We start from the raw sequence: 27653 nt of genomic DNA, 5'->3' as shown, positions 1-27653 counted from the left end.
ACCTAGGCCAGTACGCCCTCTGACAACTCATGTCTCTGCTCACTCCTGCTTTATCTTTCGCTCTCTGCATCAGAAGCTTTCGGGACAAGAAGCCTTCCCACAGCCCTCCCTAATGATGATGAGGACCCAATGGTAAGTCTCTGGTAAGTCACAGCTACAAACCCCATCCCATCCAACACTGAGGCTCTTTCTAGTCCATGTGTTCTTCCAGCTGCATGGCAGCCTGCCTCGGGACAAGGCATTTCTGCTGGAAACACACACCCAGGGGCAGAGGGCTGGCACTGGCATTTCAGAGATGAGTGTAATGTCAACCCACTCCTCAGCACGGATCTATGCATTGCCTCCACAATGGAGCAGAGCAACAGAACAAGTAACACCCTCTGTGACCAGCAAAGCAGCTGCACACACAAGTTTAGATGGAAGCAACTTTCAGCTGAGCACCATTCTGGATCCAGTGAGCACTGTCTGTCAGGATGATCTCGTGATGTGAAGACTTTGCTCTAGGTCTCGCTCAACCAGCAAAATCTCCTGTGTGAACAGAATTAAATTTTTCTTTCTGCTGGGAAACCTGATCAAACAAACAATGGGGGCCATGGAACAGACCTCCTTGCTCCTTACTCTGATTAAAATTCTTCAGTACAGTCTCCACTTTTTTTACTTAAAACAAGGTCTCCCAGCTCCCTCGAGAGGTGCTTTCCCAGCATGAGCCACCAAGGACCTGCCAGCTTCAAGGGAGCTGGCAATAACTCCACAAAGCTGTTCTGAACACTACACAGGAGGAGGAGGTAACTCAAACAGGACAACAGGGGAGAAAGCACACATCTGTCAGCTTGATGAGTGGGTGACTCTTTGGGAAGGGCCAGCCCTCACATGGCAAGCTGCCACCAGGCACTCCCCAGTGTGTTGAGGTGATACCTGCACGATCTCAGCAGAACTTAGGTGCAGACAGGACAGGTCAGGATGCTCCAATTTAAACAAATTGTCCAGGTTGCTATGGAAACCTCAAGGATGGAAAAGAAGCACTTTGAAAACAAGCCATAGTGAGGCAGATTTCCTATCCACTCAGGAAAGGTTTACGACCAGAATAGGCAAAGTGGGCGTTAAAGGCTTTTGAGCTAAAGCAATAGTAGCAGCACTTGAGGAGGAGGCATTATGGATTCACAGCACCCATCATACATGCATCTTTTATCCCAAACCCCAGGAGAACAGTCCTCTGTGTTTTGCCAACACTACAGTATGAAAATTCTGACTTCTTAACCCCTTCCTGGCACCCTGTCTCCTTCTCCATTACTATTGAAGCTATAAATTACCACTTGTAGCTATAAATTACTACATGTAGCTATGCTAACCCTGTAAGTAATGACAAACAGAAAAGACACAGGCAGAATTCATCTGATACAGATGAAGTAAAATTATCCATGGCTTTAAAGCTAATCAAAACTGCATAACCTAAAGAGTTATTTTTCGCAAAAAAAAAACTCAACAAAATAAACACAAAACAAAACCCAACCCCCCCCCCCCCCCAAAAAAAAAACCAAAACCCAAACAAAACAAAAAAAAAAAACCCCAAAAAACCCAGAGCAGAGAAGTGACAGAACTTTGCTATTGATTTCAAATGGTGTGTGCTCAGACCAACCCACTGTGGCCCAAAAGTGCAGTATTGAATCAGATACATTCCAACCTCACCAAGAGTTTGTGCTTGGATATTTAAGTATTCTGTGACAAAATGATTACAAATAGCATGGGGACAGAGTGATGCCTGACACCAGCGTGGTTAATTAATAATGTTATTACTTACATAGCTGTTAAATAAATGAATGGTTACATATGGACCCAGTTGTGGGGTTTTTTTTCAGAACAGCTCCATCCTGCATGTTCCCTGAGGAAGGCAGGCTACTGTCCATCCTTACCCAAGACAGCTTCCATTCATCTGCTCCTTATCATCAAATCTGAGAGCCATTACATTTTGGAAAAGGTGATGGCTGTTTCGGAAAAGGGAATCTTACCTGGGGTCACTAGTAGACTCCACCTGTTTGAAAGCCAAAGACCAATAATTTTGAAGAAGGCAATTTTTGGGCATTTTTTGGAAGAGACACATACTCTGCTGAAATCTTCAATGACCCTTCCAACCCAAACCATTCTGTATTTCAAAGAAAAGGAAAAAAGTAAACCCACAGTTTGTATCTTTCACATAAAAACAGTGGCACAGAGGTGTTCTGTAAGCAAAGCAGCTCTCAGCAGCTGCTGCAGCCCCTCAGACGGACAGAATCTGGTACCAACCACAAAAACAAAACTCTCAGGCCAGCCCCCTGCCCTCAAATCCTCTGTGAACATATAAATAATATATTTGACTTTAATTTAGTGTACTCTGAGTTTAAATTCTTTTTCAAGAAGTTTTTGGCTGAGAATCTCACAACAGTTCTGAGAAGGAAGAAAGCAAGCTTTTAAACTGGGAAGCAATTCTTTTGGATGACATTTTTAGAAACATTTTTCAAATCCATGTAACTAGGGGAAAGGTTCCCCCCCTATCTTTTAGTTAAAGAATGGAACCTAACTGCATATTTACCATTCTAAACATGCTGCCCCTTTGCATCTGACTGCAACAGCAGGAACAGCTGAACAGCAGCACAAGAAATGTGCAAGTTGCCCTGGTCTCTAGTGAAAAGTCTTTAGCTGCCATGGGAACACCACCAGCTCAAGAACTCTCAAATCTCACTTTTGTGCACATCCATTTTGAGAACTCAGCAGAGTGCCTGTAGTATTCAGGAACAAATTTCTACCGACAGCAAAGTCCTTGCAGAAAGGTCTCCTGAGGAGCTCTGGGCTGGGATCTCCTCTGTCCAAAGCCATTTGCTGCTGTCTTGGCAGGCAGGGGGCTGCAATTTGCTGCTACCTGACTCTAGCTGACTTTTCTGGCGAAGAGGTGGGGGAAGGAAGGAAGGACCACAAGCTCCTGACAAGGAAACTTGACCCCTAGGCCAACTGTTCCCTTGCAGCCAGTTCACACAGGACAGGCTGGGGAAAGATGCCATATGCCTTCTCCTCACTGTCAAACAGATCTGGATACAGTGAAGCTGACACGTGAGAGAGAGCAGAATGCAATAGTCTCCAGCAACAAAAGGAGTGCTGGGGGATAGAACATTTCTCCTATAAATCATTTCATTTCTGGGGAGGAAAACTTGGTCTTTTCCCAAATCAAAGGAAATACAGAAACTAAACCAAAATTTGCTAACATGACAAATTGAAACCAAGAAAAGAAAGTGAAAAACTGCTCTTCCACAACAGCATCAGCCTCCAGGGTCCTGCCATTAGTTATGTGCCATAGATTCACTGAATTCAAATGTGTTGCAATTTCCACAGGCTAAGGTTTGGGGGTTTAACAGTTTCCAACTCATTCCCATCTCCTACTCTTTCTTGCAGCCTGGCTGCTCTTAACACACTGAAAACAAATGGAGCTTGTATGAACTGATACGGGCAAAAGTGTTGCCTTCTCAGAATACCTTGACAAATTAGCACTGTCCCTTGGTTAAGGACACCGCTCTCTGTCAGAACTGCCAAACCTGGACACATACAGGGATGTGCACAAAGCTCAAATGACTCAAAGAAAGTAAATATGAAAGTAACTGTCTGCCTCCTTCAACTCTGAATCCCATTAAATACATCACAGAGCCAAGACAAAATATTCAAATGCAAGGAAATAACATTAAAAATACTCCAAAAACATTTCTGTACAAATCGGGATGAAAGTGAAGACATAACAAAGTTAAGTTTTCTATTAACATTCATTCATTTTAGAATAATGTGTGGTGGTTTAGGTAGAGAAGCTGCTTCTAGGAAATGATTCTGCCCAATTTCAGACCACAGGGAGTGAAATGGCTCAACATTTATGTCCTTTATGTCATCAATAACATGAAAACACAGGCATAACTGCCTACTAATAACTTGACTGTTGTCATCAAATAAGAACTTAAACCACAACAAACAGTGGCTAAGACAGATATTTTCCCAACACCAATTTATTCTTACAGAGAAGATGGACATCAGCTTGCTTAACAAAGCTAACATGTTACAAGGCATAGAGTATTTACCTGTGCTTAGATCCTACTGCAGGCAGGCAGTGAAGATGGACCAAACCTATGATTTGATCCTGTACAGTGATGATATTTAGCTGCAGTAAGAACTTAGTCACACAGGCAGCACTCCTGACTGAACATCCAGACTGCAGTCATGAGCCCAGCAGCAAGTGAGTCGCAACAGGCAAGCCTGAAGGATTCCAGCAAGTCAGCCTGGAATCTGGTCTGTGGTGCTGACTGCTGATCTGTGGCAGCAGAGGCTCAAGAGAGACAGGAGAGGCTCAAGAGTGGTATTTTTTAATGCAACATGCACTGACCCAGAAGCAGGGTCATCACATGTCTCTGCTGCTTGCCTTTGCCTTGTCCTGTCTACAAGGATAAACAATTAGGATAAAGTCTGACCACAGAATGCATGGCAGAAGAGAGCCTTGACCCTCTGTTCCACTAGACACCAGTATAATTCAAGCAGTTATTTAAGTTATTAAACTGACTGCTTAACTGGAAAGGACTCTGCAACCTAGAGATAAAAAGCAGGGCACCACCCTTTGGTGAAATGAGTAATACCCAGAGATCACACCCAAGTACAGCTTTCTCATTTCTGTACAGACACACAGAGGTGGCTTTACATCACAGAATCCCATCTTGTCATTACTTCCAACAGAGATCACAACTTGGGAGTAAAGGAGAGACAAGACAAGGTGCAAACTATGTGCTCACTGAATCTGTCTGCTCCACTTGGGACCTCTCACATCTTTCACATGCTTTGTGCTCTTTTAAGAATAACCACTGCTCACAACTTAAACCCTGTGATTCAGTATAACCTAATAACATATAATTTCTGTCCACATAACACAGGCAGCTTCTGATTGCCAAACATCTTCATAATATCAACTCTTTTCCCCATGACTTCAAGGAACTCTGTTTCTGTAAGGTTTCCTTTAAATCTGTAGCAATCTAAGGATCTAGATCTGCTGTGGGTGTACATCCAACAATGTCCAAAGTGGCTCTTCACTTCCAAACTCCATCAGGTTCTGGATAAATGATCCTAAATGTCAAGTTTATTCGTTCATCTCTAGAATGATACTCCTTAGGCACTCGATGCTGTAAGTGGCATTAGGGGGGAAAAAGAAAAGCATGAGTTGTACATTTAAAATACAGGTAATCAAACAATGACTAAACCCTTCATTTCCTGTGATGATTTTTTATTCATATTTCTAAACACTTAGGTAAGGTAAAAAAATAAGGTTCTGACTGCTCAGGGCCACTGAAAACAAGAAGTCTTTGTACATTACTGTAGAATTCTTAATTTAAAGTTACAACTCTTTGATACTCTAAATTTCTATATTGATTTTATTCTTTTCACTGCAGGCTGCAACCTTCGTTGCTGAACTTTAATGCTGGAACATCTGAACTAATTCCTACTGCATCACTTGGCACACGAAAGCAAACCCATTGTTTCTGTGGGTGCTTTCAAATCCTGAGGCAGAAAGTAATACTAATGCCTTGGAAAACAATTGTGCCACTGGAAGCACAATGTCCCATACCTTCATGGGAGTGCCTCAGCCTATCTGGACAAGTGCATTGCAAGTAAAGCACATAAACAGTGTCAAGGAGCTCTTACCTGCCAATCCTCCTGCGTGGCTCCCTCCATCACCAACAGACTCCCGTGATCAAGTGGGATTCTAATCCTTTCTACGTAAGTATAGTCTCCATGCTCTTCCTAAAAAGAAACATCAGACACTGAAGAAGCAGGCATGTGCATTTGGTAGAAAACCAGTCCTTTACAGCAGAGCTTAAAAAGGCTGTGAGGGAGGAGGCTCTTCCAAGATTAAGAGGTCTAAGTAAACCTCTCTGAATCTACATTTCATATGAAGTCCAGCAGCCAAGCATTTCAACGATGAAAAGAAGCCACTGTATCTCACTGGCTGGATGACACAGGTAAAGCCCAACAACCAGTTCCTGTACTCAGTGCAAAATTCTGGAGTGAGGCTGCAAACCTTGTGGAAACATCTTACACAGTGCAGTGTGAAGGCATTCTGCAATAACCACCCTAGATTCCGACAGTTAACTACTCCATCAAAAGTAACATCTTCCTGCTATTCTGAATTTCTCTTGTTAGAACATTACATGCTGCTATGGCACTAGCTGCTGGAAGAGTTTTTCTTATTAAAAAAAAAATCTCCTTTTCCTATAGTACCTTGTAAAACAAGTTGTCTTAATCACCACTAAGCAAAACAGAACACTAGACTAAAAGACAAATAATTTGCAAACTTTTGTTAAGCCTTCAGGTTAAGTGCAACTATTTTAAAACTCAAATATAACAACTAGACATAGTGACACACCCCAGCAGTGGTCTCACACATGCCATAGTGAGTGGGAACAACTCTCTATTGCTTTGCACCTTCCTTTCCAACTTTAAATCACATTTATACACTGCTCAGTGTGTAGTAGTCCAACGTGAAGGAGGTTTGTCGTTATAAAAGTTCACGGCTTGCTGAAAAGCTCAAAGTAATGAGGCAGTGTAACAAATACTAGGAAAATTATGTCCTAAACTAAAACAGAGTTTGATTTTCAGAAAACCAACAAGAAACATATGTGTGTGTTTATAAATGAGATGCAGAGAGAAAGAGGACTGTACTTTCTGAAATGCAAAGAGCTTGGTTGGTATCAAGTCAGTATCAGGAAACATTTTCTTATTGTCAGGACAAACAAGGAAAAAATTTCAAAAATAGGTATTATAAACATTACTGCTGAGGAAAAGCAGAGAAATATCACTGCACACATACTTTCTATTTCAGAGGATTACATCATTTCACTCTGTGATGGACAACAGTGGGCTTATTTTTATCTCTTGCTCATTTTAATTAAAGAGGAATCCTGCTAAGATAAATGATTTAGGAGAAAACATCCTTTAGGCTTAGAAAAGTCAGTAACAGCAATTACTTTCTGGTTTAAACAGGACATCTCTGAACTCCATTTTACTTAGAAAAAGAGATTTTTATGTCAATTTGCTTTGCAAAGCCAGTGAAGTTAAACAAAAAGTTTTTACTTTCTTATGTGTCATTACTGTCAACCAAAACTCCTTTCAGAACTTTTATACGTAGAGCTGATGTCAGACATACAGAAAACCAACTTGACTTTCAGAGGTCAAGTAGTTTATGAAGGAAATTTATTTTTGGCATCAAAGGTAGAAAAGACTTTCTGGTAACAAACATGGAAAGTGCATCAGATGACTTCTTTATGTTCACTTTCTAACTATATTTGTACCACAAAACCACCTGCGTACAAAAACAGGTATAGTAAAGCAACTGTTCTGCTTTTTAATATATTAGAATTTTCATAATCTTGAGTTACATATTCAATACAATCCAAGCTTTACACTATCCCAGTACACTGGCTAAACCTTTTTTAAAAATCCTTAATTACAGTAACTACAGTTAATAAGTAAGCAAAGCTCAGCATGACTTGATGGGAAGCTGTGAAGTAAAATCTGTAAGAATTCCTGGACTCCATCAAGGTTGTTTTCTTGAAATGCTATCAAAATCAAAAAGAGAAAAGATCTAGTATAAATCTATATAAATCACTCAAGTTTGTTTCTTAAGCCTCAGGAAAGTTCATTGCTATAGTGGTAGGAAATGGTTTCTGGACAGTGTAGAAGAACCTTCTATTATATGGGAAAGTAAAGTGAAAAATCCTGTAGAAGAACGTATAAATAATAATGCAGTTATACAGGCAAATTATGCAAAATCATTTTCAGTTGTGAAAGTCAGCATTTTTCATGGAGAATACTGGCTTCTAGTCTTCTGCTTCACCTATTTACCTACTACCAAAAGAATTACCCTTACACAAGTTTGAATCTTGTATTTTTCAGATCTCATCTTGATCATATCCCTGCTCTCCAGTTTACATCTCTAGCACCAGCTGTGTAAATGTCCTCCTCAACAAAGTAGTCTCACCTACCAATACTTCTGCATTTAAGATGCTTATTTTCACTGTCTCTGACCAAATCCTCACTGCAGTTCTTGACGGATTCAGTAATGATGAGTACCAGTTATACTGCCTTTCCTCACACAATGCACTGCCTGTCTCCACAGGCGTGCCTTAGACTGCCTCAGTCCTGCAGCTCAGCACTCCCTTCTTCCTCTCTGCTTGTCTACAGCTTCTCAAGCCCTGCCAACACTGGTGGACAACACTCCTCTTCCTCTGCAGCCACTGCTCTCTGTGTCTCTTTCATGCCAATCTAAAAGCTCAGCTCGCTTCATCTTGATCTGAATCTCCGCTTCTACCATGCTCCAGATTCCCACATTCATCTTCAATTAGGTCTCTTATGACACAAAGTGTTATTTTTCTGCTGTTTCCAGAAGAACTAGGAGATCTTCACCTTCTGCTAGGAAAAAAGAACCATGCTTCAGGGATTCATTTGAAGGACAGACCCATCTCAAGGCTGATTCTCTGAACACCAGGATCATCCTGCTATTGTCTAACAGGTGTGAAGCTCCCTCCCTTCCCAGCAGCCATGGGTTTCCTTGGCTCATGGCCATTTGCTGGATCACCACCCAGCTGGTCCTCATGGCACCCACCCCACTCTGCCACAGGGGACCTCCCAGTGGAATGTGGTGCATCAGGTATCAGGCATCAGTAACATTCCCCACCCAGCTTCCAGGATCTCACAATCAGATAACCTGGCACTGTCTCAGAGCCGAGCAGTGAAGCAATAGTAGAAATGGTAGAGTGGCTGTACCAGAAACACCCATCCCACAGGATGAAACTAATTCCTCTGGACTGGGAGGATGAAGTCATGTCCAAGTGGGTCTGGAGGCTCGAGGCTGTGTGGGGAATGGGAGGAGGTCACGGTGCCACAGTGGTGACACTCAGGCTGTAGGCAAGCACAAGAGGACTCACCCACTCAACCAATAGCTGTGTGAACTGTGTATGAATCACAGCTCTAAAGCAAAACATTTGTCTCCTGATTTCAGTGTAGGCAGGAGCTACAATGATGGGGGCAGGGGGAACAAGAAAGCAGGAGCAAGGTTAAAGTAATTTACTGGAACTGGAAGAAGAAAATACAAGAAACCACATCACTGTAGACTTTTAACTATGAAGTAGGCATCCAAAAATCCCTAGAAACCATTTAAAGCGAAGGAAAAATACCAGCTGCTATCATGTAATTGGTCCAAATAAACAGAAGATGCTGTATTTAGAAAAAAGAATGCTTAAAATTTCCAGCAGGCAAAATAAAACTGTTTCTAGAGTCATGTTAATTCTCATGAAGTCTCCTTATTCCAGTGAGGAATTTACACCTGAAATGTATTTGCAGCTTTTTTAACATGCACAGGGCTGAAATCCCAGTAAGATTTATTTCTATTTACCCACAAAGGATGCTTGTTTAAGAAGATACAAATAGTCTATGCATGTCTCTACACTCCTTTGCCCTCTATTATATGATGAAGACTTATCCACTACAGTGCTCACCAAAAAGGAAGATAGAGGACTGAACCTTTCTTTACCTTCACCCTAGAACAATTTTCAGGATAATAAAAAAGCCACTTATACCTAAGTAACCTTTTTTTTTTTCATTTTTGCCAAGTGAAAAAAAGATTTCAGATTGTGTGATTGCTTCAGAGTGACTTACATAAACACTGCCAAATTACTAACAGACAATTGTCAAAATTCACATAAACATGCACAGAAAAGGCATCAACACTACTGGTCATCTTTTCAGTTAGAGAAACGGGACTTTATTCACTATCAGGTCCATCCACATTTCAAGACATAATCTAGAAAATATTTGTAGAGATACCAGCATGAACTGAAGTCTCTGAAGGCTCTGATCTAGCACTCTTCAACTGCCCTTCAAGCTGCGACCTCACTTGTGGTACATAGGGTTTGGTACTCAATACATTGTCCCACTCAGGAAACCAAATTTTTCCTAGGACCATTTATCCACAGTGATGTTCTACCGTAAGGGATGTTCCTATCGTGTATGCTCACTATATCTTTCATCTCAAAATACTTTAAAGCACTTACAAGAACAGCAGGAAACAAAGGCCTTTGAAACCCTAGAATCTGAAATAGCACAATGTTGGCCCTCAAAGAGGTTAAATTTTGGCAGGAAAAGGATTTACTTTCTATTTCCCTCCTCAATGAAGAGTAACTCTGGAAAACCCAATGTACTGATACTGAAACCAGGGAGAGCCTGAATGCCCATGATGGCTGTTAATCTGAACTCCTTTTCCTAGATTACATTCCTCTTCCTGTAACTTGCTTTTCAACAAAGGAATGATCAAACTTCAAGGGTCTACAATCAGTTTTAACTTTCTCTTAATGAAAGAGAGACTGCTACAGTACAATAGGGTATGAAAATTACTTCTTTGGTACAGCCTGAAAGGTTGTAATTTCCATCAGAGCCTCTTGTAACTCCCACCTGGCAAAGCATCTATTGTCATAGGATGCTCTGAGGAAACGTAAGTCTTTGGGAATGTGCAAAGAATATGTAATGTGTGCCATGTAATTATTAAGTATGAATTCCCTTAGGCACAGGACACACTTAATAGCAACTATTTCAAAGACCTGCACATGGGGATTCTACCTCAGAAAAAAGGTATGTCACTTGCAAAAGGAATATACTTTACAGCTAGCAAGACCCAGCTAGTCAGAAATATCAGGTCAAAGGTGTTAAAGAAAATTAGGAGAGCTTGAGGGATACATATAGAAAACCATCCATCTCTGGAAGAAAAGGGAAGAAATCGTGCAAGTGCAGCTCAAACAAGGCAGTCAAGTACAAATGGCACAGACTGAACTTCCCCTTTGCTAAAGTGGGTGTCTTTTCAGAAAATCTATAAAAAAGGCATCTTAAGAACTAGGATTGATTTTTAAGGCAAAACCTGTGAAGTTTATACTGAAGTTTAAGCACATTTTATTCTGATTCTGTTCTGATGGGGAACACAGGCACTTCTAAAATGAATCCAAGCACCATTTACAGTTTTCTAGAGGAATAAACTTTTCAATTGACATTTTATTATCAACACAGCATCAGGTATACTTATTCATGCTATGCTCACTGACATAATAGACTGGTTATGAGATCTCATGCTCAGAGACCAAGATTAAATTCACTTCAGGCAACAAAGAATTTACAAATTTGAGATCTGGTGAAAATACAAACTATTTGTTTTCTGGTTCAATTTCTGACCTTTGCTGTTCAGACTAGGTGACCCAAGGTGACTCTTGATGGGCAAGCTTCAGTATGTCAGCATAGATTTTTCCTGTAGGCCGGTAATTATCACCTCTGCTTTCTGTACTGCCTACTCAGAATAAACAGTAACACAAGCAGCTAGCAAACTTCTTTCCAAAGTTGTCGAAGACTGAACAAGCAGAAAATTCATCTGAAACAGGACGCCCTAAAATAAGGCCTGTATTCTCAACACATGTGAATCCTTTACTTGGATAAATACAAACTGCAAAGTTTAAGCTGACTTATAAACAAAGCACTCTCAAGCACAGCACTTTATCTAGCAAAAGTATTCACTACTGAATCACCAATTAACTCCCAAAAGGATATCCCACAGGTTTCCCTATCCAAGTAGAGGATCACTGTTTAGCCCTGGAATATGATGTGACAGCTTCCAAGGCATTACACGGAAAAGAAATGAGCTTCTTCCCTTTGTTCACTGACCCTCAATCTGAATACACACACGTCAAAATGCAAACACTGTTAAGAGGATTTTTACGTACAAGAGTAGTCAGAACTACTCTTCACCCCGTGTACACTCTGCATTACGTAACATTGTCTTGAGTTTAAGAAAATGCAACTCTTTGAGTCATTTGCACAGTGTAAGTCCACTTCCATCATCACTGATCTCATTTTAAGCACCAGGAAGGGCCTTTATTTGGGCAGAAGGCTGCCCAGGTTCCAATTCACTGCATTATACTGCTACACATTATTAGAGTGCTCCCATCACCATCCTCAGAATGTCATGGTCCATGCAACAGATTTCTTGAGCCCTACACTTATTCCACAGAACTTTCCAAGTTGTGCTTTCATTAACTTTGAAATGCTTTAGTAATTAAGTTTGCTAAATGGGGAAAACAATAATCATATTAGTAGTTATAAGAGTCTCTCAGTGTGGTAGGAACACTCACAGGGGAAGGTTTCTTCCTCATCTCGAAGGTCCGAGTAGCACCAAAGCTGAGCGAGGCAATGACAGGATTTTTCCCCAGCGATGGCTCGTCGTCACTGTGCCAGTCCACGCTGTCCTTCTCGTGTCGGTAGAGGTTGCAGAGAAGAGAGTTGAAGGTGTAGCCAGTGAACTCCTCAATGCGCTCCTTCAGCATGCTCAGCAGAGGATGCCACTGCAATCAGCACAGAGCCAAACGTAAATGCCATGAACGAAGGCCAGGGGCAGGGGATGCGAGACAGAAGGCAAAAACCACCAAGAAACAACATATACTGCACTTTAATCACAATAAACTTAATATCAAACAAATTGCAGCAATTGTGATGGTATTTTTAGTAGAGCAGAGGAATGGGCTGGGCTTTCTGAGAAATATGCACACGTTACCCATCACTCAACACTAAATCATCTCCTAAAACTCTGAAGCCAGGCTGCCTTTCATACAAATGGAGGCAATCAGTGACTAAATGACACTGCTCTCAATTGCCTGCAGCTGTTGACAGAGAACAAGAGGAAATGGTTGGCATAACACAGCCCTCTGTCCCCACTCTGTTAGCACAGCTTGTTGAGCTCAAGTCATCACCTCTTGGGGTTTTGCCTTCGACACTGTAACTCTTCAGTGGGTCACAAAACCAATGTCACTGGCTCTGGATTTCATCCTTCCCTTTGCTAACATCTTGCTGAACCCACAGCCCAGGAAAGCTCTGTACATTCCACTACAAGTCAGTCCAGTTATTTAATGTTATGAAGTTACATCATGACTTTCATCTGTCAGAGTGCTTTTACGAACTTCACAAATATATAAAGAAAAAAAAAAAGCCAAAGCAATGTAGGGCACAATATAATGTGCCCATTATATAAGCAGAAACAGAGAGCAAGAGAGGATAAGAAACTGATTCCAAATCTCCCACTGCACCACTGGCAAAGAAGCAACAGACAGCTGGAAGTATTTTCTAGTATCCACCTCTAATAAACAAGGCTGCACTACCTGCTTTCCAAGCTTCCCCACGTTTAACAAGTATTTAACTATTGGTTACACTGCAGGAGCCTCAACATACCATCTTTCTCTCATGGGGTACTTCTAGCTAAGTCATGCCTTCAACAATTAAGCATCATGTGAGTAATTAATTCTAGTAAACATAGGCTGCAGCTATGGAACATGTTGGGAAAGTAAAAATATCACCCAAAAAAAGTTTGCTTTGCAACTGGGCTGCCTGAATGTGCAGAAGAGTCCAACAAGAATTATTGAGAGCACTTTTCAGTGACCAGCTGTAGCATCCCATGAACCAGGACCAGATTTCTTCAATTCCCATCACAGAAATATGTGTTACTAAAATGTTACCATACGGTGAATTTCACAATGTAATTGAAAGCCCACTACAAACCTGAAGCAGTGGAAGTAGCTTTATTAAAACAACTCTATCACTGCTTACAGAAAAACACTTTCTAATAGCAAAAATAATTGAGGCACAAACACTGGATTATATCTAGAAGTGCTGCAATCACACCAATTCTTACCAAACAAAAAAAGAGGGGCACAAAGCTAATTACTCCTACAGATAGAAGTGTTTAAGGCAGTAATCAGTTTTGGCTAAGCTGCGCACTAAATTACCTTCTACTCAGGATATTTTTGTGCTAGAAACCCTATTCTACAGGTAGAGACTGTACTCTTTACACCATCCCCTACTTTTCTAAGCGGCAGGTACTCCCACCTGCAAAGCTGTGTGAAATACCAGTGTCCCTGTGCAGTGTACCCATAGATCTGCCTATGGGCAGCTTCCAGCCATGCAGCTTCTCCAGTACTTCTCACTTTTTGCTTGAGTTTCTTTCTCTCAGTAAAAAGCAGAAATATTCAGGAATAAAAGACAGAACCAACCTGAGTAACTCATTTAGGCCTTGTACCTTTTGGATGAGAGAAACAAGCCAGTGGCCCAATGAGTGCTATCTCAGAACTTGATGCAAACTGAAATGAAACCTTGAATTCAGGGTATATGGGCTCTATCCAATCTCTGAATAGCAACGGATTTCACACCAGGCAGTTCTGAACTAGATTGAAATCATTAGTGTAAAACAGAATGATTTTGTGAGGGCACTTCCAATCCCTAAAGCCATTCAGCTTTCAGAAAAGCCCATTTAAAATAGTATTTCACAAACAAGTAACAAAGGATTGCCTGGTTTTCCACCACAAGCTCCAAAGACCTTAGAATTTTTTACTACAGTATTTTTGGGACTACAAAATCTTCACAACTCATCATGTTCAATAACGCCTTTCCAACTCTTCCCAAACATCCCACTTTGGCAGCAGTTCTGGGACTTGGGACACTTTTCTCTCATGCTATCCAGCTTTCAACAGTGACACCTAATCACTGCTGTGGAAATTTTAAACAAAGCAATACCAAGAGACAGGCTGAAGGGGACAACAGGCTGAGAGAGAGAGAAAGAGAGAGAGGTGGGGGGTGGGGGAGGGAGAGAAAACATGAACAAAACATCACTGAGTCACTCAGAAGGTTTTTAACTCTTCCAAAACAGTGTGGAAAATTACATGCTACAATCTGGAATTGCTGAGCAGATGAGCTGCTCAGCAGCTCACAGATGTGTGAATTTCATAGCATCCACACAGGAATCAAAATATGCCTAAACTTTCATTTAAGCAGTATTGAACCTAAGTGTTCCTGAAAGTAACTTTCAGTAATTGGTATTACTGTATCTTTACAACAAAAAAATCAGTATGATTATGGGCAGTACAATCTCCCATACAAAGATGCTTGGGGTAAGTCATACAGAGCAATTCAGAGTTTTGTACAAAGCTACAGTGACCCAAAGCAAAACTTTAAACTATAGAGTCGTAACCTCCTTTTGGAAACATTTGGCAACTAAATCACACTGCTCTCATAAAGTGTGTTGTGTAAAAGTGACCACATTCCAGGAGAATCTACTGCTGATTACAAATGAAATGCCAACAGATTCTCTAGATAACCATAATAGAGGACAGAGGGCATTTTTGTCTCTTGATCTCTGCAAAGGATTTCTCTGTAGACAATAATGAAACACATACAAACATATACATACATTTGGATTTGGCTGCATTGTTATCCTGGAGTATGTGTAAGGAAGTTCCCCATACCAGGATGTAAGCCGTGGTTCCTCAAATGATACTTCTGAAAAAAACAGGAAGACTTTCTCAGTTGCCTTAAACAAAGGATTTGAAAATGGAAAGATAATGCAATTCTGCCAAGAAATTTGATCAAAAAGGGATTACCCATTCACCTAAAGTTAAAAAGCAGTCCCTTAAAATCTTCAGCTTTACATAAAGAACTCAAATGAAGGAATTAAATTACTCAAAATCAGGTGTGCATCTGCAGGAGAAATTACCTTACCAAAATCTTGAAAAGACATCCATTTTCTTACCCCTAAATGCTAGAAATAGCAAGGACTGGATGAGTTAAAGATAGCAAATGCAACTGAAATTTTATCTTGTTTTACATTCACTTGGCTCTGGTGCCCAGTATGCTGGTGTAAGTTGCAAGATGCAGATGGATCCACTGGAAAGGGTGAAGTAGAAAGGACTGTAGCATCCTTGGAGATTACAGAAACAAAAGGTAGTAAGGCTGGATACAATACTTTGTCAAATGTATGTGTGCTCTGTGGTATAATACAAACATCAGGTTAAAAATACTGTCAGCTTCTGAAAAGACATCTTGGCAACTATTTCTCATACTTGACAGGCAGCATTCTCCACTATACTGTCCCTTTATTGCCAGCAAGAAACACACATGTTGAAGATATTTTCCAGCCCCATCCAGTAAGTGCTCTGATACATTATCTTACATCAGTTCCTTCCTGAAAGTGAAATTTAGCTAGAACAGGTGCCCCTTAGTGAACAAATCCAGAATAGCAGCCTTTTCACCTACTGCATAGTGGAACTAATAGCTAAAGCCAAGGGAAAAGGAACATGCTCTGCTGGGATCTTCAGTAACAAGAGGCAAACAATATACCTCATGAAAGAAACCTCCAAGAACACAGTTTTTGCAGCATTGCTGGGAGATTGTATGATGGTGGCCAGACTTAATCTTAAAAAAATGAGTGAGAAAAAGAACTGGAATTGACAGAAAAAAACCAGTAAAATCCCAAGATTTTTAAGGCAGGCAATTTTAATTTGGAAAGATCTCATTTAGTTGGCAATAGTAATATGGTATTAGAGACTGAAAAGCAAGCTGCAGTAGTCTTCAGATATGCATGGAAAACCTACATGGAAACTTAAAGAAGTGGTAACACTAAAAATGAAATGAAAACCAACTCTGAACAGAACACAGATTCTGTTATGGACCTGACCTGTGAATGAGCTGAAAAGGTGGTCACACACTCCTTACCATGTCTGATGTGGGTTCGCCGACCCCAGGGTATGTCTTGGAGGAGTTGCTCAAACATCCAGTCTGCTTGTTCTGAGTCAATAAAGCCAGGAATCAAATGAATCCTAAGCATGAAAAAGAAAAATTGAAGGAATATACATTTCTATATCTGCTTTGGGAAAATATTTTCATTTCCAGGATTCCCAAAGGAGATAAAAGTGGCTGTAATGCATCATATCAAAAGTCAAAGCCCAGTATTCTGTTTCTGACCACAGCCAAAGCAGGTGTGAAGGAAAGAACAGAAGGGCTCCTGTTGAGTCTTACCCTCACCAAATGAATGTAATTTCTTTCCAAAACCTATAAAAACATATGACAACCAGCAACATACCATGAATTCCAGGATCAGCCATTTGCTGTGAAAAATGGCATCCTTCTGCTTGTTATTAACTTCACATCTGATAGATCAAATACACTTGATTATGGCAATACAATCAAAATTAAGTAAATAATTGCCCCTTATTCACCATCTCCATATCACTTCGAATTTCATAGCCCTTTATCCCTACTGCCATTCCTGTTCTCTTTTTGAAAGCATAAGGAGAAGTATTTAGCATCAGGACAGTATTTAACACCTCCTGTTTTTTCATTTCCATATGTACATCAAATATTTTGATTTGACTAACAGTCATCCAATAATTACAGCCACTGTGGTGGGCTGCAGAGTAGGAATGCTGCTAACAGTAGTTTACTCTCACAAGTATTTCATGCCCCAAAAAAATCACAGTAAGAGTATATAGTAAAGGTGTTAAAAAAAGATGCCAATCTGATTATTAGCTTTCCAGAAATATATATTCTATCAGTGTATTAGGAAAACAAACTCCAGAAAATGCAGGATAACCCAGCTGTGTATCTTGTCTCTTTCCAGCTGGTCAGAGCTTTTACTTTTCAAAATACTTTAAAGATTTACTTGCATCTTTAGAAGAATCTAAGATGAAGGCACAAAAATAAAATAATACAATAATCAGAAGAAATTAAATAAATGCACAAAAAATTACTATGTCCTTAGCATTTTTTCCACTGTTAATAAAAACCTATTAAATTCAAATGAAGAGGCTTAATACTGACATTGCAGCTAAGTCAGCAAGGTAAAATGTATTTTAGTTAGTAGGAATCACAGAACAAGCACGTTTTGTTTTGAAGTGTCCTGAAGCTGAAATAATTAAGGCATGGCATATAAGCACAAGGGACATTCCTGAGGTTACCACAATTGCCTGAAGTTAAATGCTTTCATTAGATTTATTTAAAACAATTCCAATTTACAGCCACAAGTTTTGGGTTGCTCTTAACTGTACAAGAGACATCACACACTTGCTAACACAGGAATACTGATCCAAATTTGCATCAGCAACTTACTGTGAATCACAAATGGACACAGCCCCTTGTCCCTTATTCTGGAAAAAGCATCACATGCAGTACACACCACATGTCAAGAGGTTTCTTTTATTTCTCTTCAGTGCTGCTCAGAACCATCTCAGTCCCTGCTATGTGCCACTCAAAAGTACTTCCAGAAGTACTCTAAACAGACGATGCACAGGAAGTGCCATGTGCAGCTGATGATGTCAAAACTCTCTGCAGAGACTGGACTTCAGAAAGCTGAGCATCACCACATTACTCTGCAAAAGCCACTAACATTTCATCCACTTACCTAGAAATGCCAGTTGGTCCCTTGCTGAGCTCATACACACCTGGCTTGCTGAGGATGTAGAAAGGAAAGAGCCATCACAAAGACTATCAAGAAATTATCTTAGACTGAGCAGCACAGACTAGAATTGCTGTAGGCCTGGACTAGGGAAAGTTTTCTTGAAAAGAGAAAAGAAAGTTAGAAAAGGGAAGAAATAATATCCTGGACATAAAGGTCAGAGTAAGGCAGCAAGGCATGCTGCAGAAGCAAATGAGTTTGTGTGTACTCTCTGTCCCTCCCTTCATCAAAAGGCTCAGTATGGTTTTAGGGCTCTCAGAAAAAAAATAAAAGAGGGATTGTTGTATCGTGCTTTTTGTTTTATCAGTAGGTCTATGGCTTGATTTGTGATTTAGTAGTTTTCCTGGGTGCTGGTTTTTTCTTTTGTCTCCACCCTTTTCCCAGAAATGTCGTCAGCTAGTTTCTATTTCTCCAAACTTTACCCATTTCCTAAAACTGTTTTTCTTCCTTGGAAGTTTATTGGTCCGCTACCGTTATTTCCCGCCTGGGTTTTTACTCCCAACTCTCCTGATTTGTTGGAAGTTGGGTCTGCCCCTGCCTTTCCCCTGCGGTATAAGTCTCTGTTGGCCCCTGAGTTGGGGCCCAGGAAGAAAGAGGGGAAGAAACACCATCAAATAAAGTTTCCCTGGGACCCATGTGCGCTGCCTGTGTTTTACACTGCGCTGTATCGACTGACAACTGGGATTCAAGGAGCTCCAGGGGGAAAAGCTGCCGCCCCCCACTCTCAACATCAGCTAGCCGGGGAAAGAGAAGCGGCAAGGGATGTCACAGGGAACCAAAGGAAGACAACCATACATGACTGCACTCAGATCACTATGTTTGCATTTATGGGTACACTGAAAAAGAAAATTCTACCAAGACAGCTGAACTGACACAAGCTGGATTTTCAGTATCTCTAACTCCACCATATACCAACACACTTCATCATGCTTCATGCCAAAGGTATCCTGGGAAGATCCCCATTTCAGCACAAAGGCTAAGTGACATACAAATACTCAGCCTGACTATGAAACTTACTATCAGCTACTTCTCTGAGTCCTGAAAGAAGCTGCCATACCAGCTATATTTCTGGTATATGCCAGAGTAAGTAATTTCTAGTTTATACATAGTTTACACTGGGACTGTCCCAGGAAAATGTACACTGCTAACCAAAGGAGACATACTGGCAATTGTGCTGAACCAGAGTGTTCAACTGACCATCGTGTCTGGCTTCCCAGCTATGCAAAAGGCATAAAAACCAGTTAACAGACTTGGGTTCTCCTGATAACACATTCAGCTCATGATAGAAGGGTTAAAAGTCTCTAATTTCTACTCTTACCAACCACGATGACAGAAAAAGTGCAGAGAAATCAGCAGGGTACTCACTCTATCACACCTGCCTCAGGAACTCTGCGCTCCACCTGAAAGGGAATGAGACAGTACACAGTGAATACTACAGCATCTGGCACCCTCCAGTCAAACATCATCTCTAGTGACTCTGTGGAGCCACACACTGATAAGCCAGTGAGAAAAACAGACCTCAGGGCAAGAGGGAAGTGGTAACAGCTCAGCCACTCCCTCCTCGTCCCAGAAACTCTCAAATGCAGCTACCACTGCACGCTGGTTTTTAGCCATCAACTGCCCCCTAAAGGACACTGATTTCTAAATTATTTAGACATCACAATACTTGATATTTATCAACTGCAATCAAGAGAATTCTTATTTTTATGTTTATAAAAATATCCTTATGTAAAGAAAAATTCCAAAAAACCCTAAGAAACATGAACAAACTGCAGGCCTCAGTCAAACGAGCAAAACATGAAATATCAGACATAGCAGGAGCTTACACTGTAAAGCTGTCTGCACAGCTGAGATAGCTGTATTTTGTTAAGAGACAGAGTAGTTTAATCCAGCCTTGGCTATCATTCTGGTTGTCTAAGGGATTTATGCTTCTCTTCCCTGAGCTCAGTGGAGTTCTGATTTGCAAGGAGTTACTGCACTGAGCCAACAAGAGGATCAAAACACAGTACTATATAGATAGCAGGTCCCTGCCACAGGGGAAAGAGAATCTTCCCAGGCCATCTTCAGTGCTTCCAAGCCTAGATGGCAGCCTTTCAAATAGGTCTAGCTTAGAAAGAAGTGCTCATGATTACTTTTTCCCCAAGGAAGGACATTCCCATATGCTGCATAGAGCACAATATCCTTCATCAGCTGATGGGACATAAAGTCTACAAAACAAATACACGCTCTTCCCCTGTTACAAGTTAAGACAGATACCCCACCTGAGGAAGAAAAGCTCAAACCATGCTTAGGACATTGCACACTGAATATTTAGTAGAACATATTCTTTTGGGTCTCTAAGAGTAGTTATGAACAGGCTAAACAGAGGAACCATAACTTTCTGTTCATCATATACACAAAACAATTACCAACTCTGCTTAGCAAAAGCTCAAAGCTCGGCTCAGATTTTAAACAATGAACTATACTCTCAAACAACTGTTACCTATCATTTGAAGTTTCATAACAGATGAGATTCTGCTAAGTTTTACCTGTGATGGCTTTTCAAAGACAAACTGCTTTTGAGCATGAGGCTGATCTTTCTGTCTCCATGCTGGTCTCGCACCTGCAAGGGCAAGGCTGCTGGCCACAGGTGCCTTAGGTGCTAAACCAAAGAAAGAAGGAAGAAAAGATCCCATGAATTCAATATCACCATACTAAAAAATATAGTTAGGGAAAACTTATGGAATCATTCCTTGGAGTATTCTCCTATGCTTGGCAGAGACTTCAGGAAACTGCCAAACCTAAGAGTCAAAATTGCACAGGAACTGATTATTTTTTTAATATATATTTGTTATTTATCCACAAACAAAACTGAAAACATACTTTTATCTGAAAGGATGACATCTATAACTTTTCAATACTACAACAAACACCTATGATACACCAGGAGAAATTGCTCCATGCAGCTAAACTACTTCCCTCTGTATTCCTTTTCAAAGAAAAGAAAAATAGTTCTATTAAAACAGAATTTTTAAACCAGGGAGGAAGTGGAAGAGCAACTTCAGCACACCACTTCAGGTGTTTTATTTACACATGCAAACAGGCTTTAAAGTGGGCCTGAAACACAGTCTTCACTCTGCATAATCCAAACAACGGGGAACTTTTTAAAATCGCCTTAGAAACAGGAGCAATGACATGCACCATGACAGAAAATTTTGGGGCCACATGCACAAGTCAAAACAGTCGTCTATTCTCTTTCATGATTAAAAACAAATTCAGCTTGCCTAGGATGCTCAGTCTGCAGAGATATGGGAGCTTTATGGAAACTACAATCAGGTGAGTGGAACATGCTTTGAGTACGTTCACGAAAACAAACCAGTCCCTCCTGCACTAGAAACTTTCAAAGCGCTCCTCTGGCTCTGCACTCTCCGGTTTCAGTGTTGCTAAAAATCCCGTGATGCTAACTCCATCCCTTTCCACTACTTCTCTTTATTTTACTGTGTTTTCACCGTGAAAAGCCAAACGAAGGCACGTAATGCGTTTTATGGACAAGAAGTGCCTGACTGTTCTTGGAGAAGTCAGCTCCACCAAACACGACTCGCCCCATTCGAGCCGCCCGGAGATGGGACCGACGGGCTCAGCTCGAAGTGCCCGTCAGCAACACCCCCACACCCCGCGTTCTGCTGCCAAAGCCGCCGCACCTGGGCGCACATTTCACTTAAAAACTGAACGAACGCCTGCACTGCAGTTACCGACGGGAACGGGGGAACGGGGCCGCGCAGGGCGCCCGGAAAGTGCGGCCGGAGACCGGCGCCCGCCTGCTGCTCGCCCCGTCTCGCCCAGGACGGCAGCGGAGGGGTCCCGGCCGGCGGGAAGGAAGGGAAGGACGGCTGTGGGCGCGCCTTACCTGCGGGCCGCCCCGCCGGGGCGCCGGCCCAGCCGCCCTGCACCCGGGCCCGCTGCCGCCTCTCCGCCATGCCCGGCCCGGGCCCGGCTGTGCGGCCGCGGCTCCGCCCGCCCGCCGCGCACGCAGGGGCCGAGCTCCAATTAAAGGCGCCCTGCGCCACGGAGCCAGCGGGCCCGACCGCCTCCCCCGGCTCGTCCCGTTCCGACACGGGATCAAACTGCATTCCAGGCGGTGCACGGCTAGAAAAATATTCTTGGAACCAGCAAGGGACGGGCCTGATGACACCAGAAAACCCCTCCTGTTTCCTGACAGGTGCCCCGGGTAGTCGCAAGGACGTGGACAGCTATTAAATAGACATTACCTCCATCACGGAGGTGAAGACATTCAAAATCAAAGTCGAGGTAATTTAGGTTATAGTGTAAGTAAAACTTAGGTAAAACATTCGTTTAGTGATTCCCTGCTGCAGCTTGGAAAATTAGAAGACCTCAGGGTGTGAGAGTATGAGGAACCCAACCTGCAGCCTGCCACCGCCTGAAAGGGGACCGGGGGCTCTGAGAGCCTCCTTACCTGGGCACCGCTCCCTCTGTGCCAGTTCGGTGTGCGTGCTATTCCCTCTGCCACACCTTTCTGGAGACCTTCAGTAGTCAGAAAATTGTTATTTGGAAATAAACGTTTATTACTAGCTTAACAGTTCTAATGAAATTTGTATTCTGCTTATTTCAAGTATCAGCACTGTAAAATCACAGAATATCCTTAGAATCCTATCCATAGAATTGGAAGGGATTCACAAAGAACATCCTAAGTCCAACTAGTGGCCTTGCACAGGACAGCCCCAAAAACCACACCATGTGCTTTTTGAGATTGTTGGCCAAACACTTCCTTAACTCTGTCAGGCTTGGTGCCATGATTCCGTGGGGAGCTTGTTCCAGTGCCCAGACATCCTTGGGGTGAAGAACCTTTGCCTAGTATCCAACCCAAACCTCCCTGACTCAGCTTCATGCTGTTCCCTTGCTTCCACAGAGATCAGTGTCTGCCACTCCACCTCCCCTTGTGAAGAACACCACGATGAGGTCTCCTGTCAGTCCCTTCCAGGCTGAACAAACCAAGTCACCTTAAACTGCTCTTCACAAGGCTTCTCCTCCAGGCCCTTCACCATCTCCACAGTAGTCCTCTGGACACTCTTCAATAGCTTTGTACCTTATATTGTGGCACTCAGAACTGCACACAAAGTATTCAAGGTGAGGCCACACCAGTGCAGAGCAGAGCAGGAGAGTCACCTACCTCAACTGGCCAGAGATGCTGTGCCTAAAGCACCCCAGATAGGGGGTAGATGACAGCCAGGGAAACAGATTAATATAAGCATTGATTCTGGCATGTAAAAGTACAGTAATTTTCACTGATATTACTCACAATAAAGGACAATCAGACACTTGAATGTACCCGCAAACATTTTTACAAGAAAAACCTAATACATTAAAAACTCCAGAGTAATTTCAGGTTTATTTGTTTTACAAAGTCAAAAACATACAGATTTTTTAGTCCAATGCTTTCACATCAGATCCAGAGCAAACCAAATCACGTGCTCTTAGAGAACTAATACCACCAACTTCACCATCCCTGTTCCAAAAAATTAAGAAAACTATGGGATAGGATCTGCATCTCAGATTTGATCAGCACCATTGCATCGGTATTCAGGTTTTTTCAATGTACAGAAATGTTAGCCCCAAATCATGTCTCAGTGCAACACATCTTACTTCAAAATCAGAGCTTGAAATTATTCTTTGAAGGACAGAAAAAAACTTCCCCTCTTCAACCACAGGAAATCACCACAGAAAACAGTGGTAGCTGCTTGCAATTTCATTTGCCTTGCAAGTTTTATACATTTTATGTTTATACAAAGGAATGTTAGAGACCAAAATCTTCAATAAAGAGTAGGTAAATACAGAGAACAGCAGTGCAGACTTCTCATGTACTCTGATCCCTGTGTCCGGGAGTTAGGTAACTTAAGCCTCGTAGGAACATTCCATGTCGGAACAGAACCATGAAAGAAAATCAGTTAATTTTAATGCAATTAAATGAAAACTGTTCTACTCTTTAAGACATTTCCTGGTTCTAATTTTTAAAGCCATCTAAATATTCAGGAGTCACATTTCAAAGGACCTCACCAGAAAGACAGACTGATACATAACTTCAAAAAGAATTTAACCACCGTTGCTAACAAGGGGAGTAACTAATTTCAAGCTCTGCATTTAAAGTACCCATAATCTTTTACATAGCAACCAGCATGTAACATGTAACTTGTGACGTTTATCTACATTGTGTTATCACCACCTATTACAAAGAACAGGCACTGAACTTTTAGAAATGTTATTACAAATCATGAAGATTACATATTACTGAAAAGTTAGAATCCATATTCAAGACCCAAGATTTCAAATGCTTTTTGCAATGTTACTTTATGTATATATTTATAGATGAGCTATTATACTTATTTTGGTTTTTGGCCCATTTCCCTCAAGTTCATAACCAAAAAAAACACACTGGACCATGTAAGCAGGGGAGCACTCATGAGCTGACTGATAGTGCAGAATCCTTGCAAGGATCCAAAACTTGAGCTTCAAGAGGTCAATACTCTGGAAATAGTACTAGGTTACCTTTTTAAATCATTATGCTCCCTTTCCTCTCCTGCCCCCTGTCCAGGAATATATGAGAACTGCTTCTTTTTTTGCCCTTCACCCATGAGCACAATAATAGATATGATGGACACCATACAACCAAGATGTTCCTCAACAGCGTGATGTCTGATCAAGTCCATGAAAGTATTTCGTAAAGCACAACGCAATTTTAGTTCAAAGCACTTCCCCCCTCATAATATCTATAAACAAATAAAGCCTATTTTTCAATCAATATTAGAAGTCAACAGTCTTGTTTCATCTGTATCCTCAAAACAAGACTGTTCTCTTGTTAGAAAGCACACCTACGATTGGAAATGTTTAAAACATTAGGTCTACTTGATGTTGCAGCATGGTGTGGAACTTGCAGGAATCACAGGCTCCCAAAATCAAGTTGCTTCTCACTTACTTCTCCTTCATTTTTTTAAAATAACGGGCCCGTATTTGTTTGTTTGTTTTCATGATTAAGTTAATGGCAGTAGATGTAGGTAGAAGAGAGATGACCCATCCCTAAAAAAAACCAAAAAAAACCAAGAAAACAGACCAAATTAAAATAAAAGGAGGGAGTGAGGTCTCAGCATTTCATAACTTGTACTAATTACTCTTTTTTTCCATCATAAACACAAAGGACACTTCAGATCCTGACATTTTCCAAGGTGACTTACCATGAGTGCATGAGGTAGGTACCCATTGGTCTGGGACTGCAGGCCCACCGTGCCCAAGGCAGCTCTGACATACGTTTCAGGACTGGGCTTATCGAGGGTTGGCTTGCGGATTTTGGACATTTTTGTTGCCACATAATATGGTAGAACACTCTGCACAAAGGAAAACTCATGTTAAGCAGGGAATGCTTTCAAGATAACTTACAGATCCATCAAGGATCTAAAGTAACTGGAAATCAGAATGTGTACACCGATTTCTAGCCTAAGCCAGCCTTATTTTCAGTTCTAAGATCACAATGGGATCCCAATACAAGATGAAGAACTTTTTAATCAGATAACCCATGGGTCATATGTGGACACAGTTCAGTTGTCTCCTGACAGTCAACATCACCAGCTGGAGCCCTAGAAAAAACACTCTTGCAAGCGTAGGGTTGAAAAGCCATTCTTACAATCTGCCTTGTAAGTACAAAACTTCATTCCAGTTGTTTAATAGAAAATGCTGTAGTGTTGCTTCTCTGTAGTAGACTCCCAATGTTTGCTTGGGAAGGAGGTGCAGAACTCAGGACAGGAATTTCATAGCAAAAGCTCCTCAGTTTGGCACCTGTACAAAGGCAGGAGGAGGAAGGAGAAAAGAATGTCCAGAGATTTGAAACACAGAGCTTGTAACTCCATAGCAGGGCTCAGTACCAGAGTGGAAGGACAGAAGGAAGGACCAAGAAACAGAGCACAGCTAATGAGCTTTTATAGCCATGCTTGGAGGCAGCATAGATATATGCTGATGGAGGGATGCTGATAGCACAAAGGCACGTCCATGGTAGGGCAAGATAGACCTAGAGGATCCAAAGTCTCATGCTGCTGGAGAAGGAAGGGAAATGCACATATACTGGTACAGTAGGAAGCAATGCTCTTTCCTCATGATCATGGTTTTGGCAATGCTTTCAACTTGTCCTCAGTTTTTGCCTCTAAAAAAGTAATGAAAAAAGCTCTGGCCTACAGCCCTTAAACAGATATTAAACATACCATAACTCAACACACCTATAGATGTTGGAACTTCATCACCACTTTGACAAGGACCTCCTAAGACACTGTCAGTGGCTCTAGCAGTGATTCAATGCATCCATCCACTACTGCCTATCTAGAGAGTGTTCCCACTGCCATACCTTAACAGTAAGTGCCTGAATGTGTCCACTTCTGCTAATTCATCTCCAAATGAGAATACCACCTCAAAAACACTCTATTTGGGCAAATTACAGTTCGTAAACCTGCTTCCCCATCTTAGTCTCTTAAAGAATGACCACACATGCCTGAACTCAGAAACATCTGCTGTTGCCCTCAGTAGCACAGCAGGGAAAGGACCCCTTCAGTTCTCATTGAGTGTGTATCCATGCCACAGCTGTTCCAACAGCTATTTTACCACCACAAACAGGAAACATTGGTATGCCTGCTCATTCCTTCACCTGAGAACATGAAAACTGTGCCCTTCTGTCTAGAAATAGGACTTTCAATAATATACTACGTGAGTCCACTTTCAAATGGGAAGGAAAAATATGGAGACCTAAACTTCAGAAGTGAAAGTAGCTACCATTGCCTTTAAAGTCACCAAAAGCTACAAATGCTTGGATAAGAAAACTACTCATTCTGCTACCATAGCAGCATAGGTACCTCATTTCAGCTCCAGAATGTAACTACTTTTCAGATCATATTTCTAACCTGAATCTCTAGTTTGATATTTTTATAAGTTAAAATTTTAAGCTTCTTATTCACCACCAAATTATTTCTGCAACATCCCCACAAAGAAAGGCACAATAGACATGATCTGTTCTCTTTCTCTACTCAAAACAGACTTCAGAAGTGAACTGCATTACCCAGTTACACCACTGGATAGCATGAAGGGGCAAACAAGTGTGCATGAAGATACTTGAAAAAGCAAGCATATGGTAGCACTACTGGATTGATCCACAGACTTCATGGCACATAGAAACATGGGATTACACTCCAACCTTTTCCTTCTCCCAGATGCATGCTAGAAAACAAAAAGGCAGGTACTTAATTTCAGATACGTTAGATTTACCATTTTT

At 41.4% G+C, this 27653-nt stretch overlaps 2 protein-coding genes across 2 annotated transcripts in view; both read right to left on the bottom strand.

The window, feature by feature from the left end:
• Window positions 1-4001: 4001 nt before the first annotated feature.
• ALKBH3 (alkB homolog 3, alpha-ketoglutarate dependent dioxygenase) lies at window positions 4002-22740 on the bottom strand. Its single transcript, XM_041401757.1, has 9 exons — window positions 22242-22740; window positions 20884-20996; window positions 19721-19755; window positions 18302-18349; window positions 16618-16721; window positions 15317-15405; window positions 12216-12425; window positions 5695-5793; window positions 4002-5174 (listed from the first exon to the last, which is right to left on the bottom strand). Exons 1-9 carry the CDS (start codon window positions 22462-22464, stop codon window positions 5082-5084), a joined length of 1014 nt encoding a protein of 337 aa, XP_041257691.1. The 5' UTR covers window positions 22465-22740; the 3' UTR covers window positions 4002-5081.
• Window positions 22741-23725: 985 nt separating this feature from the next.
• HSD17B12 (hydroxysteroid 17-beta dehydrogenase 12) overlaps window positions 23726-27653 on the bottom strand; it is an 80705-nt gene continuing 76777 nt past the window's right edge. The window contains 2 exon segments of the mRNA XM_041398387.1: window positions 23726-25423; window positions 25579-25728. Of these exon segments, the coding sequence (XP_041254321.1) occupies window positions 25319-25423; window positions 25579-25728 (255 nt within the window). The 3' untranslated portion in view covers window positions 23726-25318.

The sequence above is a fragment of the Onychostruthus taczanowskii genome, unplaced genomic scaffold (assembly GCF_017590055.1).
Source record: "Onychostruthus taczanowskii isolate IOZ18803 unplaced genomic scaffold, ASM1759005v1 scaffold1, whole genome shotgun sequence".
Lineage (NCBI taxonomy): Eukaryota > Metazoa > Chordata > Aves > Passeriformes > Passeridae > Onychostruthus > Onychostruthus taczanowskii.
The sequence above is the reverse complement of the archived record's forward strand: the minus strand, read 5'-3'. Positions and strand labels throughout refer to the sequence as shown.